This window comes from Pristis pectinata, chromosome 2 (genome assembly GCF_009764475.1).
Source record: "Pristis pectinata isolate sPriPec2 chromosome 2, sPriPec2.1.pri, whole genome shotgun sequence".
NCBI classification, from domain to species: domain Eukaryota; kingdom Metazoa; phylum Chordata; class Chondrichthyes; order Rhinopristiformes; family Pristidae; genus Pristis; species Pristis pectinata.
In genome coordinates this window covers 141,478,218-141,491,448 of record NC_067406.1, presented here as the reverse complement: position 1 = coordinate 141,491,448, position 13,231 = coordinate 141,478,218, and the positions used below count along the sequence as shown (strand labels likewise).

Genomic DNA, 13,231 nt, shown 5'->3' with positions numbered 1-13,231 from the left:
CCCCTTGTACAATAAGATGGACTCTTGACCTCACAATCTACCTCATCATGGCTTGTGCCTTATTGTCTACCTGCACTGCACTTTCTCTGTTAATATAACTGTAACACTATATTCTGTATTCTGTTCTTGCTTTTCCCTTGTACTACCTTGATGTACTAATGTTGTGAAATGTTCTGTATGGATGGCATGCAAAACAAAGTTTTTCACTGTATCTCAGTATGTGTGACAATAATAAATCAATTACCAATTAACCCAGGTACTTTTTCAAATGGATGAAGCAATTTGCCCTTTAAGACCCATCTAATCCTTCCACCTGCCAGGCTGTGGAGAGAGAGGATCTGCTGATTGTGTTGCCTTTTTGAGCAGCACTTTGTGGCAGAACTTTGAATTCGCAAGGTGCCGGTGTCTGGAGTCTACTTAACTCCAGTGTTCTCTTGTTTTGAAACAGTTCTCGGTGTTCCTCGGAGTAATTTTCTTCCTGGAGCTCACTGCGGGGGTGCTGGCTTTTGTCTTCAAGGACTGGATCAGAGATCAGCTCAACTTTTTTATTAACAAGAACATTAGAGCCTATCGAGATGACATTGATCTGCAGAACCTCATTGACTTCACACAGGAATACGTAAGTCATCGGGTTGTGAAAAAGTCTTGGATGTGAACCTTGTGTGGCTCCTGTCATCGTGGAGCAATCAGAGCACGGCTTTTGGAAGGAGTTTGTTGTGTTCACAAAATGTTACGCTGGTTACGGGGCTTAGATTGTGAAGAGATGACGGATGCTAAAATCATAGAATTGTTACCCTACTGAAGGAGACATTTGGCCCATCGTCCATGCTAGTCCTTTGTAGAGGAAACCCATTAGTGTTGTTTCTCTTTCCCACAGCCCTGTTCTCGCTCAAGTGCCTGTCCAATTCCTTTTGTATGCATTGATTATTTCCAGCACCCTTGCAGGCAGTGAGTTCTGGATTAAAAACAGAAAATGCTGTAAACACTCAGCAGGTCAGGCAGCACCTGTGGAGAGAGAAATCAAGATAGTGGTTCAGAATTGGGAAAATGGGAAAACATACTTTAAGTTGCAGAGAAGTCTGAGGGTGGTGGAGAGAACAAAAGGAATGTCTGTGATTACTCCATAAGATATAGCAGCAGAATTAGGCCATTCAGCCCATCGACTCTGTTCCATCATTCAATTGTGACTGATTTCTTTTTTCAATCCCATTTTCCTGCTTCTCCCCGTAACCCTTAACCCTCTTACCAATCAAGAACCTTTCAATCTCTGCCTTAAATACACCCAATGACTTGGCCTCCACAGTCCTCTGTGGCAACGAATTCCACAGATTCACCGCCCTCTGGCTGAAGAAATTCCTCCTCATCTCAGTTCTAAAGGGACATCCCTTTATTCTGAGGCTGTGCCCTCAGACCCTGGACTCTCCCACTGATGGAAACGTCCTCTCCACATCCACTCTATCCAGGCCTTTCAGTATCCGGTAGGTTTCAATGAGAGTTGAGTTAAGTTTATTGCCATGTGCACAAGTACGGTGAGGTGCAGGTACAATGAAAAACGTGCTTGCAGCAGCATCACAGGCATGTAGGTACAGACAACAACAACAACACAGAACATAAGTTGTACATAAAGTATACATAAATTACATAAGACTGTGTAAAACAAGACCTTAATGCAGAAAGAACACAATCAGAGACAAGTCCACGGCAGTGCAAGAGGTGGTCCGTAGTGTTCCGTTGCTGAGGGTAGGGTTGGGGTTGTGCATGTCGGTTCAAGAACCTGATGGTTGTAGGAAATTAGCTGTTCCTGAACCTGATTAGATGGAGACCAAGAGAATCCAGATGACATGCCTGCTTTGTGCTGTCTAAGAGGGGTGTGCTTGGTAATCACAGCTGATCTGTCCGAACATTTCAGATCAACGACCTTTCATTGGAACTGGAGAAGTGAGAAGATAAGTGTTTCAAGTTAATTTTTGTAGACAGAGGGAGGTGAATGAGGGCAGAAGAGGGGGGGCACAGAACAAACAGTGCTGGAACTGAGAAATACAGAGACGATGGTTGCTGGAAATATGAAATAAGAAAGAAACGTTCTCTTTTATTTCTGATCTCCAGCAACTGCTGTGTTCCTCATCTTGCGCAGTTCCAGCATTGTTCGTCTCTGCAACATAAAACACCTGCCTTCTCACTTCTCCAGTTCCGATGAAAGGTCGTTGACCCGAAACGTTAAATCCCTCTGTCTCCATGGATGCTGCCTGACCTGCTGAGTGTTGCTGGCATTTTCAGTTTTTATTTAAGATGTCTTTATCAATCACATGTACATCAAAACACACAGTGAAATACATCTTTTGCATAGAGTCTCCTGGGGGCAGCCCGCAAGTGTCGCCACGCTTCCGGCGCCAACATAGCATGCCCACAACTTCCTAACCCGTACGTCTTTGGAATGTGGGAGGAAACTGGAGCACCCGGAGGAAACCCACGCAGACACATGGGGAGAACGTACAAACTCCAGAATTGAACCCGGGTCTCTGGCGCTGTAATAGCGTTACACTAACCGCTACACTACCGTGCCTGCCACTCGGATTTCCATCACCTGCAGTTGTTGGTCGAAGGAAGCAGACTGCCCTGTAATGTCTGTTGTGATTGGATAAGTACTGATGATCGTCATGGGATTGTAGAATGTTTACAAAATCAGCCCGTCACATCCACACCAGTCAAAAAATTCTTGGCCTGGTCACAGTTTTCCAAATACAACCAAGTTCAGTAAATGTGGGGAGGGTTTCTGCCTCTCTCACTATTGTGGCATCTTAGACGCCCCATCACCTCTGGGTGAAAAATATTTCCTTGTCACCCCTCTAATGCTTCCATCAATCATTTTAAATCTCTGCACCCCACTCCTCTGGTTTTTGACTCCTCTGCTAAGGGAAAGGTCCTCGCAATTTTACACTCACAGTTAAATCTCCTCTCGGCCTCCTTTGCTCGAACGAAAACAACCCTAGCTGCTTCAATTTCTTTCTCATTGCTGAGATTTTCCAGACCCTGCAATCTCCTGGTTTTTATGCTATTTTCCTTGTTTTAGATTTTCACATTGACTGCAACTTGAAATGCTACAGGAACGAAGGTCTGCAGTGTAGTTGCACATGTGTCAGGTGTGAAGCTGATGATCTGCAGCCACGATAACCATCTCTCCTCTTTCTATCCCCAGTGGGAATGTTGTGGCGCCCACAGTGCTGATGACTGGAACCTGAACATTTACTTCAACTGTACAGACAGCAACACGAGCCGGGAACGCTGTGGTGTGCCTTTCTCTTGTTGCACCAAGGACCCCACGGTGAGGCTCTAGGGTTAAGGAGCGAGGCATTCCTTCCAATCAATGGGAAGTTTCTTAAAACAGAGACAAGAGAGACTGCAGATGGTGGGATCTGGAGAAGCAAACAATCTGCTGGAGGAACTCAGTGGGTCAGCCAGCATCTGTGGGGGGGAAGGAATTGTCGACTTTTTAGCAATTTCTGCAGGGTTTAGACCCGAAACATCGACAATTCCTACCCCCCCCCCACACACAGATGCTGCTCGACCTGCTGAGTTCCTCCAGCAGATTGTTTGTCGCTCCAGATTCTTAAAACAAATGCACTGCACCGGTTTGCATTGATGTAAAAGGTCGCGTGGTGTTTCACAGGCAAGCTGCCAAACGAAATGTAAGACGGAGCCACTTTAAGGGTTCGGCACCGGTTGCGGACAGCTTGGTCCGGAAGGTGAGTCAAGGGATGAGAGGGTGTGTTAAAGGTGGTGAGGTTTAGGGAAGAGAAATTCCAGAGGTTCGGACCCCAGCCAGTGGAGGGCACGGCCGCCAATGGTGGAGCGATGGACATTGGGTGCAGACAATAGGGAGGGGGTTAGAGGGGCCAGGGGGAGGGTGTGGGGTGTAAGGTCAAGGGGAGGTCTGATAGCAGAACAGAGGCAGTGACACTAACGAAGGTGAACTAGCCAAGAAGATCAGAATTGTGCCAGAGGTGGGTTTGTGGAGATCGGTCAGAGCAGGAGTGAAGTGAAGAGAAATGGAAATCCAAAGTCATTCTAACCCAAGGATGGAAGAGTTTGCCTCCACTTCATTGGGTCTCGTGACCCCTCCTCCCCCTCCCCCCACACTGCACGCCCCAACCCTCCAGTGCTGTTTCCCATGCACATATTTGCAGTACGTCTTCCACTGCTGTGGTTCCACCTCTGAACTCGTTGCTGGCTCAGCACAGCCCAGGAACAGGCCCTTTGGCCCACAGTGTCTGTGCTGTCCAAGATGCTGCCTTTAACCACCACCTGGCCAGGACCAGCTGCTTTAAGCCACAGCAGGAGGGGGTGGCATAGAGTTTGAGTTTTTTTATTTCAAAAATATACTTTATTCATGATATGTACAGTACATACAAACATGTCTGTCCACATTCATTGTATTATTCATTCTTTACACTCTCTTACAATGCATCGACACCATGCACGTTTCCTCCTTAAACAATACATCCATGAGGTGTTTGTGAGGCTGTTACACAGGGTCTTAGTGGAAGCCAGACCCGAAACTGTGGTTCTTCCTCACAAAGCCTTTGCATTGGCTGCACTGAGCTTCAGTGTATCCTTCAGCATGTGTTCCTGAAGTCTGGAATGTGCATTTGCTTGGGGATATCTCACACTGGAAGACCAGAGTGCGTCTTTCACTGAGTTGATGATCTTCCAGCTGCTGGTGATGTCCCGGGGAACAGCCCGTAGATCAGAGAGTCCTCTGTTACACACCGGCTCGGGATGGACCGTGTCGAGGACCCTTGCGTCCTTTCCCAGACCTTCTTGGCAAATGCACAGTCCGCAAAGAGGTGGACGATTATCTTATTTGCACCGCAGCTGCCTCGTGGGCCGTGTCTGGTGGGAGTGAGACTCCAGCTGTGTAGGAGGGACCTCAATCTGCTCGTCCATGTTGGTTCATCACTGTGGATATAACTGGTAGTTCTCCTGTGCAACGTTTTAGCGCACATTATTGTGCAGGCAGATTTGCAGGTTGTTGTCTACACAAGCAGGTGGTCTTGATAGAATCTGCTTTAAATTGTCCAACTATGTCAACGTTTGGCTGACAATTTTGTTTCGTTATCTCCTTTTAGGAGGACGTCATTAATACCCAGTGTGGGTACGATGTGAGGTTGAAAGAGGTGAGCATGAGGACATGAGACAATCAAGTTCTCAAAAGGTGTTTGGGATCGAATGAGTTCTTTAAAGTCTACTGTGGGTTCCTGTGTGTCATAGAGCCAGAGATTCATACAGCACAGAAACAGGTCCTTCAGCCCATCTGCTCCATGCTGACCAAGATTCCCATCTAAGCTGGTCCCATTTGCCCACGAATGGCCCACATCCCTCTAAACCTTTCCTATCCATGTACCTGTCCAAGTACCTTTTAAACGTTGTCAATGTACCTGCCTCAACCAATTCCCTTGGCAGCTCATTCCATATACAGACCACTCTCTGGGTGAAATAGTTGCTCCTTGGGATCCCATTAAATCTCTCCCCCCTCACCTTAAACCTGTGCCCTCTAGTTCTTAATTCCCCAACCCTGGGGAAAAAGACTGCATTCACCCTATCTATGCCCCTCATGATTCTATACACCTCTATAAGATTATCCCTCAGTCTCCTACGCTCCAGTGAATGAAGTCCCAACCTGCTCAACCTCTCTCCATAACTCAGTCCCTCGAGTCCCGGCAACATTCTCGTAAATCTCCTCTGCGCTATTATCAGCTTAATGGCATCTTTCCTATAGCGGGGTGATCAAAACTGAACACATTATTCCAGATGTAGCCTCTTATACAACTGCAACATAACGTCATGGCTTCTCTATTCAATGCTCTGTCTGATGAAGGCCAGTGTGCCAAAAGCCACCTTCACCACCCTGTCTACCTGCGACACCACTTTCAGGGAACCATGTGCATGTACTCCTAGGTCCCTCTGTTCTAAAACACTCCCCGGGGCCCTGCCGTTCACTGTGAAAGTCCTACCCTCATTTGTCTTCCCAAAATGCAACATCTCGCACTTATCTGAGTGTGTGAGAGATGCAGGAAGAACGTAGACGTTTCAAATGGCTGCATGTGGTAACTCCTGAAGACTCTGTTGAGAGGGAACTCTCTCGGTAATTGACCAATGGACCAGATCGTTGGAAGTGACTGGGCCTGATTTCGCATACCCTTGTCTTCAGTGGAAGAGACTACAAGACCCAGCCATGACTCTATCAGACATTAGTGCACATGACCGAGGATTAATTTCCATCCAGAACATTCACTGGAACTTTGTAAACTGCTTCACCCAATGTGCTCTTCTCTTTATAGGTCCTTGAGCAACAGAATTATATCTACACTAAAGGCTGCGTAGGGCAGTTTGAGAAGTGGCTGCAGGAGAATTTGACGGTGGTTGCTGGAATATTTATTGGAATTGCATTGTTGCAGGTGAGGCTAACTCCTGTGTTCTCCTTGCATTCAGACCCTACCATGGCCCACTTAGTTACAGAGCCCACTTAGTCTCTGTAACGCCCCCAAACCCTACACCCCTCAGATCTGTGCTCTCAAACCACCCCACCTGCTTTCCATGGCTCCACCATTGGGGACTAGGCCCTAAGCTTTGGGATTCTCTCCCTAAAACTCTGTCACACCTCCTTGAGATGTTCCTTGTCATCCTCCTTTTGATCAACTGTTCATACTTCATTACGGTGTAGGAGGAGCCCATTGATTCACAGGACAATCCCATAACCTCTTCTCCCCACAATCCCGTAAGTTTCTACCACTCACTGGCGGCAATTAACAGTGGCCAATTAACCTTCCAACTGCATTCCTTGGGATGTGGGAGGAAACCGGAACACCCTGAGGAAACCCACACGGTCACAGGGAGAACTTGCAAACTCCACACAGACAGTGCCCGAAGTCGGGATTGAACCCGGGTCTCCTTGTGGTTTTGGCATCACATCATGACTGCTAACCCTCGGAGTGTATAACATGAAGGCTGGTTCGCAGTGGAGTCTCTCCACGGGCACCACCACTGCCGGGTTGAAGCTAAATGTAAATGAGAGGAAGAGCACCTCAGATTCCGCCGGGGCAGTCTCCAATCTGGCAGCATGAACACTGAGTTCTCAGACTTCCGATAACCGCTCCCCACTGTGGCCCTTTTTTCCCATTTTTTCTTTTCTCTCTCCTCCTGATCCAACTGGACCGCATCACCCGATCTCTTTCAACATGCAAAATGCTGGTGGAACTCGGGGGGTCAGGTAGCAACTCCTGAGGGAAATGGACAGTCGATATTTCGAGTCCAGTCCAGATGAAGGGTCTTGAACTGAAACGTCGACTGTCCATTCCCCTCCACAGATGCTGCCTGACCCGCTGAGTTCCTCCGGCATTTTGTGTGTGGCTGCAGATTTCCAGTATCTGACGTCTCTCTTGTGGGAACCTATCACTTTCTCCTTCCCCACTCTCTCCCTCTGCCCATCATTCTCTCTTCTCCCCCTCCCCTCGGGCAGAAGATACAAAAGCCTGAAAGCACGTACCACCAGGCTCAAGGACAGCTTCTATCCCGCTGTTATAAGACTATTGAACAGTTCCCTAGTACGATAAGATGGACTCTTGACCTCACAGTTATAGTCTTGCACTTTATTGTCTGCCTGCACTGCACTTTCTCTGTAACTGTAACACTTTATTCTGATTCTGTTATTGTTTTCCCTTGTACTACCTCAATGCACTGTTGTAATGAATTGATCTGTATGAACGGTATGCAAGACCTCAGTACAAGTGACAAATAAACCAAATCCCCATCACCCACACACTCCTCCCACTGGTTCCCCTCCCCACCTCCCTCCCTTTATTCCATGGTCCACTGTCCTCTCCTGTCAGATTCCTTCATCTTCAGCCCTTTGTCACTTCCACCTGTCACCTCCCAGCTTCTGACATCCCCACTTGCCCCTCTCCCTCACCTGCCGATCACTCCTCTCACCTGGATCCACCTATCACCTGCCAGCTCTTGCTCCACCCCTTCCCCCCGACCTTTTTATACCGGCTCTCTCCCCTCTTTCCAGTCCAGATGCAGGGTCTCGACCCGAAACCTCGACTATCCATTTCCCTCCACAGACGTTGCCTGACCCGCTGAGTGTTTTGTGTGTTGCAGCTGATTTGCAATCACAGTTTGTTGACGGTGGTTTGTGGCTGTGTGTGACTCTTCTAGAAAAAGAGATAATTTCAATGTTACATAATTCACACTATGTTTTCCACTTTAATTTTACTGGAACATCTGGAAAGAAAAACAACCTCCCCTGGAGACTGGGCAGTGCAAGAGAGCCTGGGTCTGAACCAGTGCAGTCAGAAAGCATCAAATCATTTCCTTGTCACAGCTACATGACTTTCATTTCGTAAGGGTCTACAGTTCCTGTGTGTGGGAAGGACTGAGTTGCACGATATCTATTGTTCCAGGGTTCTCACGGAGACCTTGAGACTAACCAGTGTGTAACTGGGAAATACGCCAGCAAGGGTTTGACCTGATTCTCCTGAGCCAACACGGGAGTTTTTGGTGCTGTCTTCAATGTATACATTTGTCATGTTTAAAGTCAAAGTCGAGTTTACTGTCATATGCACAAGTACATGTGTGCACAGGTGCAATGAAAATCTTACTTGCAGCAGCATCACAGGCATGTAGCATCAGATAAGCAGTATTCACAAGAAAAATATAAACATAAATTATGCACAATTTTTACAGGAAAGAACACAACTAGAACAAAAACACAAAGTCCATTTTAGTGCAAAGTGGTCATAGTATTGTTAAACTCTAGTGCTTAGGGTTGTGTTGGTTGGTTCAAGAACCAAATGGTTGAAGGGAAGTAGCTGTTCTTGAACCTGGTGGTGTTGGGTCTTCAGGCTTCTGTACCTCCTGCCTGATGGGAGCTGTGAAAAGATGGCATGGCCCGGATGGTGGGGATCTTTGATGATGGACGTTGCTTTCCTGAGGCAGCGCCTCCTGTAGATACTACCGATGGTGGGGAGGGGTGTGCCTGTGATGTATTGGGCTGAGTCCACTACTCTCCGCAGCTTCTTACGTTCCTGCGCATTTGAATTGCTATACCAGACCATGATGCAACCGGTCAGGACACTTTCGACAGTACATCAGTAAATCAGCCTCAATCACTAAATCAGCCTAAAGAAGAGACCGATACAGATTGGTATTTTTTGTGTCATTTAGTTTGGGAGCAACTTGTGCATCGAGAAGGGTGATATTTTTTCACTTCATTTTGTTAACGTTACTCAGTGGGCAAAGCCCCATGTCTTGGAGGCGGTGGTGCCCCAGGAGGGGAGTTTCTGGGGGAGCGCCACACCATGGGAGTGTCCCACCCCAGTGAGGAGGTGATGTCTAGGGAGTGCCACACCAATGGTTGTAGTTTGAGGAGTGCTCATCTGCTCTCATAATTTGACATAAAAGGTCCTGAGGCAGACTGCTGAAGATGAGAGGAAATCTTCCCCGGCACCTTGCCCAACATTGCTCCTGTGGTCAACAGAACCACAGCTTACCTTCCGTTTCTGGATTGCTGTTTCTGTTCCACCATACAATAAGATCATGGCTGATCCAATCTGGGCCTTGGCATCACTTCCCCACCTCTCTTCACACACCCCTCAATTCTCTTGTGATTTAAATGACTGCCAGTATCCTCTTGAATGTATTCACCGACTCTACCTTCACAGTTCCCTGGGTGGAGAATTCCAGAATTCTGAAGACTAGCAATCCTGTGTGTTTCCATCTGTTTGTGTGTGTGTGTGTGGTGTCTTTATCTGTGTGTCTGTCATACAGCACGGAAACAGGCCCTTCGGCCCAACTTGTCCATGCCGGCCAAGATTTTGGTATTGGTTTATTATTGTCACTTGTACTGAGGTACGGTGAAAAACTTGTCTTGCACACCGATCGTACAGGTCAATTCATTTACACAATGCATTGAGGTAAATCTAAGAGTAGAACAATTATAGTGATTTCCATCTAAGCCAGTCCCATTTGCCCACGTTTGGCCCACATCCCTCTAAACCTTTCCTATCCATGTACCTGCCCAAGTACCTTTTAAATGTTGTTAATGTACCTGCCTCAACCTCTTCCTCTGCAGCTCATTCCATATACTGACCACCCTGTGCATGAAAAAGTTGCCCCTCAATTTCCTATTAAACTTCACCCCTCTCACTCTAAACCTATGTCCTCTAGTTCTTGATTCCCCAACCCTGGGAAAAAGACTGTGCATTCACCCTATCGATGCCCCTCATGATTTTATACACCTCTGTAAGATCACCCCTCATTCTCCTACACTCCAAGGAATAAAGTCCCAACCTGCCAAGCCTCTCTCCATAACTCAGTCCCTCAAGTCCCGGCAACATCCTCGTAAATCTGTGTGTTCCTGTGCAGTACAACCAGTGCTGGATGAAGAAAACTTTTAAATAAAATTCTTTGAGGGGCAGGAAAGGGTGGCACAGTGGAACGGGTAGAGCCACAGTCTCACAGCTCCAGCGACCCGAGTTCAATCCTGACCATCGGTGCTGTCAATGTGGAGTTTGCACGTTCTCCCTGTGACCATGTGGGTTTCCCCCGGGTGCTCCCGTTTCCTCCCACATCTCAAGGATGTGTGGGTTGGTAGATCAATCGTGCACTGTAAATTGCCTCTAGAGCGTTGATGAGTGGGAGAATCTGGGGACAGTTGATGCGAAAGTCAAGAGGATACAATGGGGTTGGTCTGGTATTAGTGTAAGTGGCCGGCACAGACTCAGTGGGCCGAAGAGCCTATTCTGTGCTATATGACTCTGTGCCACCAACTTTGCTTATTAACGGATTTGTTGGAATCTTCTCACAATGTTGCTTTTTTGAATGACCGTAATGTTTGTGCATTCCTGAAAGTTTGTCTTCTCTTTCTCCACCTCTCAGATTTTTGGCATCTGCCTGTCTCAGAACTTGGTGAGTGACATCGAAGCAGTTAAGGCCAGCTGGTGACTCTGCACCCTCTTCCAGACTGTTCCGTGGCAGGAAACACAACAGCCCTTGGACTGTTCCCAGTGTGCTGAACCGGAAGGTGCCCCACAACAAGGGTGGGGAGTGATGCACCCAAAATCTTCGCAAAGTCGGTGTCTCCCTCCCACCCCTGCGCTGCCCCACCGACCCTCCCAAAAAGTGACTGTAGTGGAGAACGTGGTGTCAGTGCTGGGTTCACAAACTGCCAGGAGGAGATCCCAATGACGTAGCAGTCTGCCACCTGTCTCCCTTTTTACTGCAGTGCTGTGTGTGGGTTCTGTTGTTGAATGGATCCAAGATTCTCGCATGTAGACTTAAATCTTCCCTAGACTGGAATAACCAGAGGAAGCACCATTCTCTCCTTTCCCTGCACACCGTAAATATTCCCTCTTAAAACAAAAATCTAATTTTGATTCTATGATTTGTAACACAGGAGACCATTGGAGCCCTTGTGCCTGTGTCCGGAGCTGTCTGTTGTAATCCCTGTGTCTACAACTCCTCCAAAGTGCTGGAGGTACTCAGCAAGTCAGGCAGCATCTATGGAGGGAAATAAACTATCGACGTTTCCCTCCACTGTTCATTTGGTGCAGCTGGTGACTGTTCATCGACTGTTTATTTCCCTCCATAGATGCTGCCTGACCTGCTGAGTTCCTCTAGCATTATGTGTGTGTTGCTCCGGATTCCAGTATCTGCAGAATTTCTTGTGTCTACAGTTCCTCTCTACATTTTACTTCAGTCAAACCTCAGTCCTTTCTAAAACCATAAGAGCTTTATAAAAGCTTCATGAAATCCAGGCCCAGAGAGTTGGTTTCTGGTAAGAACATTAAACTGAAGGACTTACACAAAGATTTAGAAAGCTGAATTTTGCCCTGCTCTGCAAATGGGGCAGTGATTTGAACTCTTATCTCGCCTGGATAATCTACAGCCCAATGGTATGAACATTGAATTTTCCGATTTCAGTTAACCCACACCCTTGTATTCCTTTCCGACTCCCACGTCCGCCCAGAATCTCGCTCCCCTTCGTTACCGAGGCATCACCCTCCCCCACCTGCCCATCTCCCACTTGCCTCTCAACCTGGGTTCCTTCTCTCTTGGGTTCACCTTTCCAATCTCCTCCCCCACCTGGTTTCATCTGTCCATCATCCCTCCATTGTTCGGTTCCACCAATCACCTACCAGCCTCTATCTCGCCCCTCCCTCCCACCTCTGTGTACCGGCTATCTTCCCTCCACACTCTCAGCCCTGATGCAGGGTTTCACCCTGAAGCATCGACCATCCCTCTGCCTCCACAGATGCTGCTCAACTCATTTTCCTCCAGTACTTTGTTTTTTTTTTGTGCTTGAAGCACGACGTGAGTTCCTGCAGAAAGAAAAGAATTATAAGTAAAATATTACAATAGTAAAATACTGTATTAACAGAATTTGTACACTGCATTTCACATCAAATTGATCTCTTAGCTTCCTGACTGTTTTGTTCCTTCACCCACTCCCAATATAACAATGGTCTCTCCTGTAATATAATCCAAACTGGTAGCAAGGGGTCGTTGTAAAAGGAATGAGTTCCCCTGTGGTACATATTCAGTATTATTGTGTCTAAGTCGATTTTCTTCTAGCACTTTGTTAATTCTGCTTGCATCCAGCTTCTGTATGTTTGATGTTTAATCAGCATGCTTAACCTGCAGTTTGAGCAGTGTTGCATGAGAGTTTGCGGAAAGCTGATGGTGGGATTGCCCTGCCCCTGTAGAGGAGTGCACTTCCTCCGGGTTACAGCTCAGATCATTCCAATCCGTGCACAACACTGGCGAGGTCCACAACAGGTGAAGGAGCCATTTCATCGAGACATCATTTGGTTTGTGGATGGTGGTAATTGACTTCAAAATAAAAAAAATCCTTTTTGTATATTGACAGATATCAATGCAAGTTTTTTTTTTGAAACCAACCACAAATGATCATTAAGATCTGTGACAACAAAATAATTGAAATGTAATTGCAGCTGTAATCAATAGATCCAGAATTGATTCAGAGAGCAGTGGGTGCCTGGAATGCGCTGCCAGGGATGGTGGGGGAGGCAGATACGATGGAGGGGTTTCAAAGGCTCTTGGATAGGCCAATACCAATACCAATAGGCACATGAATATGCAGAGAATGGGGGGATACGGACATTGTGTAGGCAGAAGGAATTAGGTGTCGTGAGCTTAATTAGTTTGGCAATCA

General features: G+C 47.1%; 1 protein-coding gene across 2 annotated transcripts in view; it reads left to right on the top strand.

The window, feature by feature from the left end:
* LOC127567406 (tetraspanin-5) overlaps window positions 1-12,924 on the top strand; it is an 87,853-nt gene extending 74,929 nt beyond the window's left edge. For both annotated transcript variants that reach the window (XM_052010286.1, XM_052010284.1), the window contains 5 exons: window positions 449-619; window positions 3,197-3,322; window positions 5,127-5,174; window positions 6,339-6,455; window positions 10,936-12,924. In XM_052010286.1, the coding sequence (XP_051866246.1) occupies window positions 449-619; window positions 3,197-3,322; window positions 5,127-5,174; window positions 6,339-6,455; window positions 10,936-11,001 (528 nt within the window). In that variant the 3' untranslated portion in view covers window positions 11,002-12,924. The remainder of the gene's footprint in view (window positions 1-448; window positions 620-3,196; window positions 3,323-5,126; window positions 5,175-6,338; window positions 6,456-10,935) is intronic.
* Window positions 12,925-13,231: the final 307 nt, after the last annotated feature.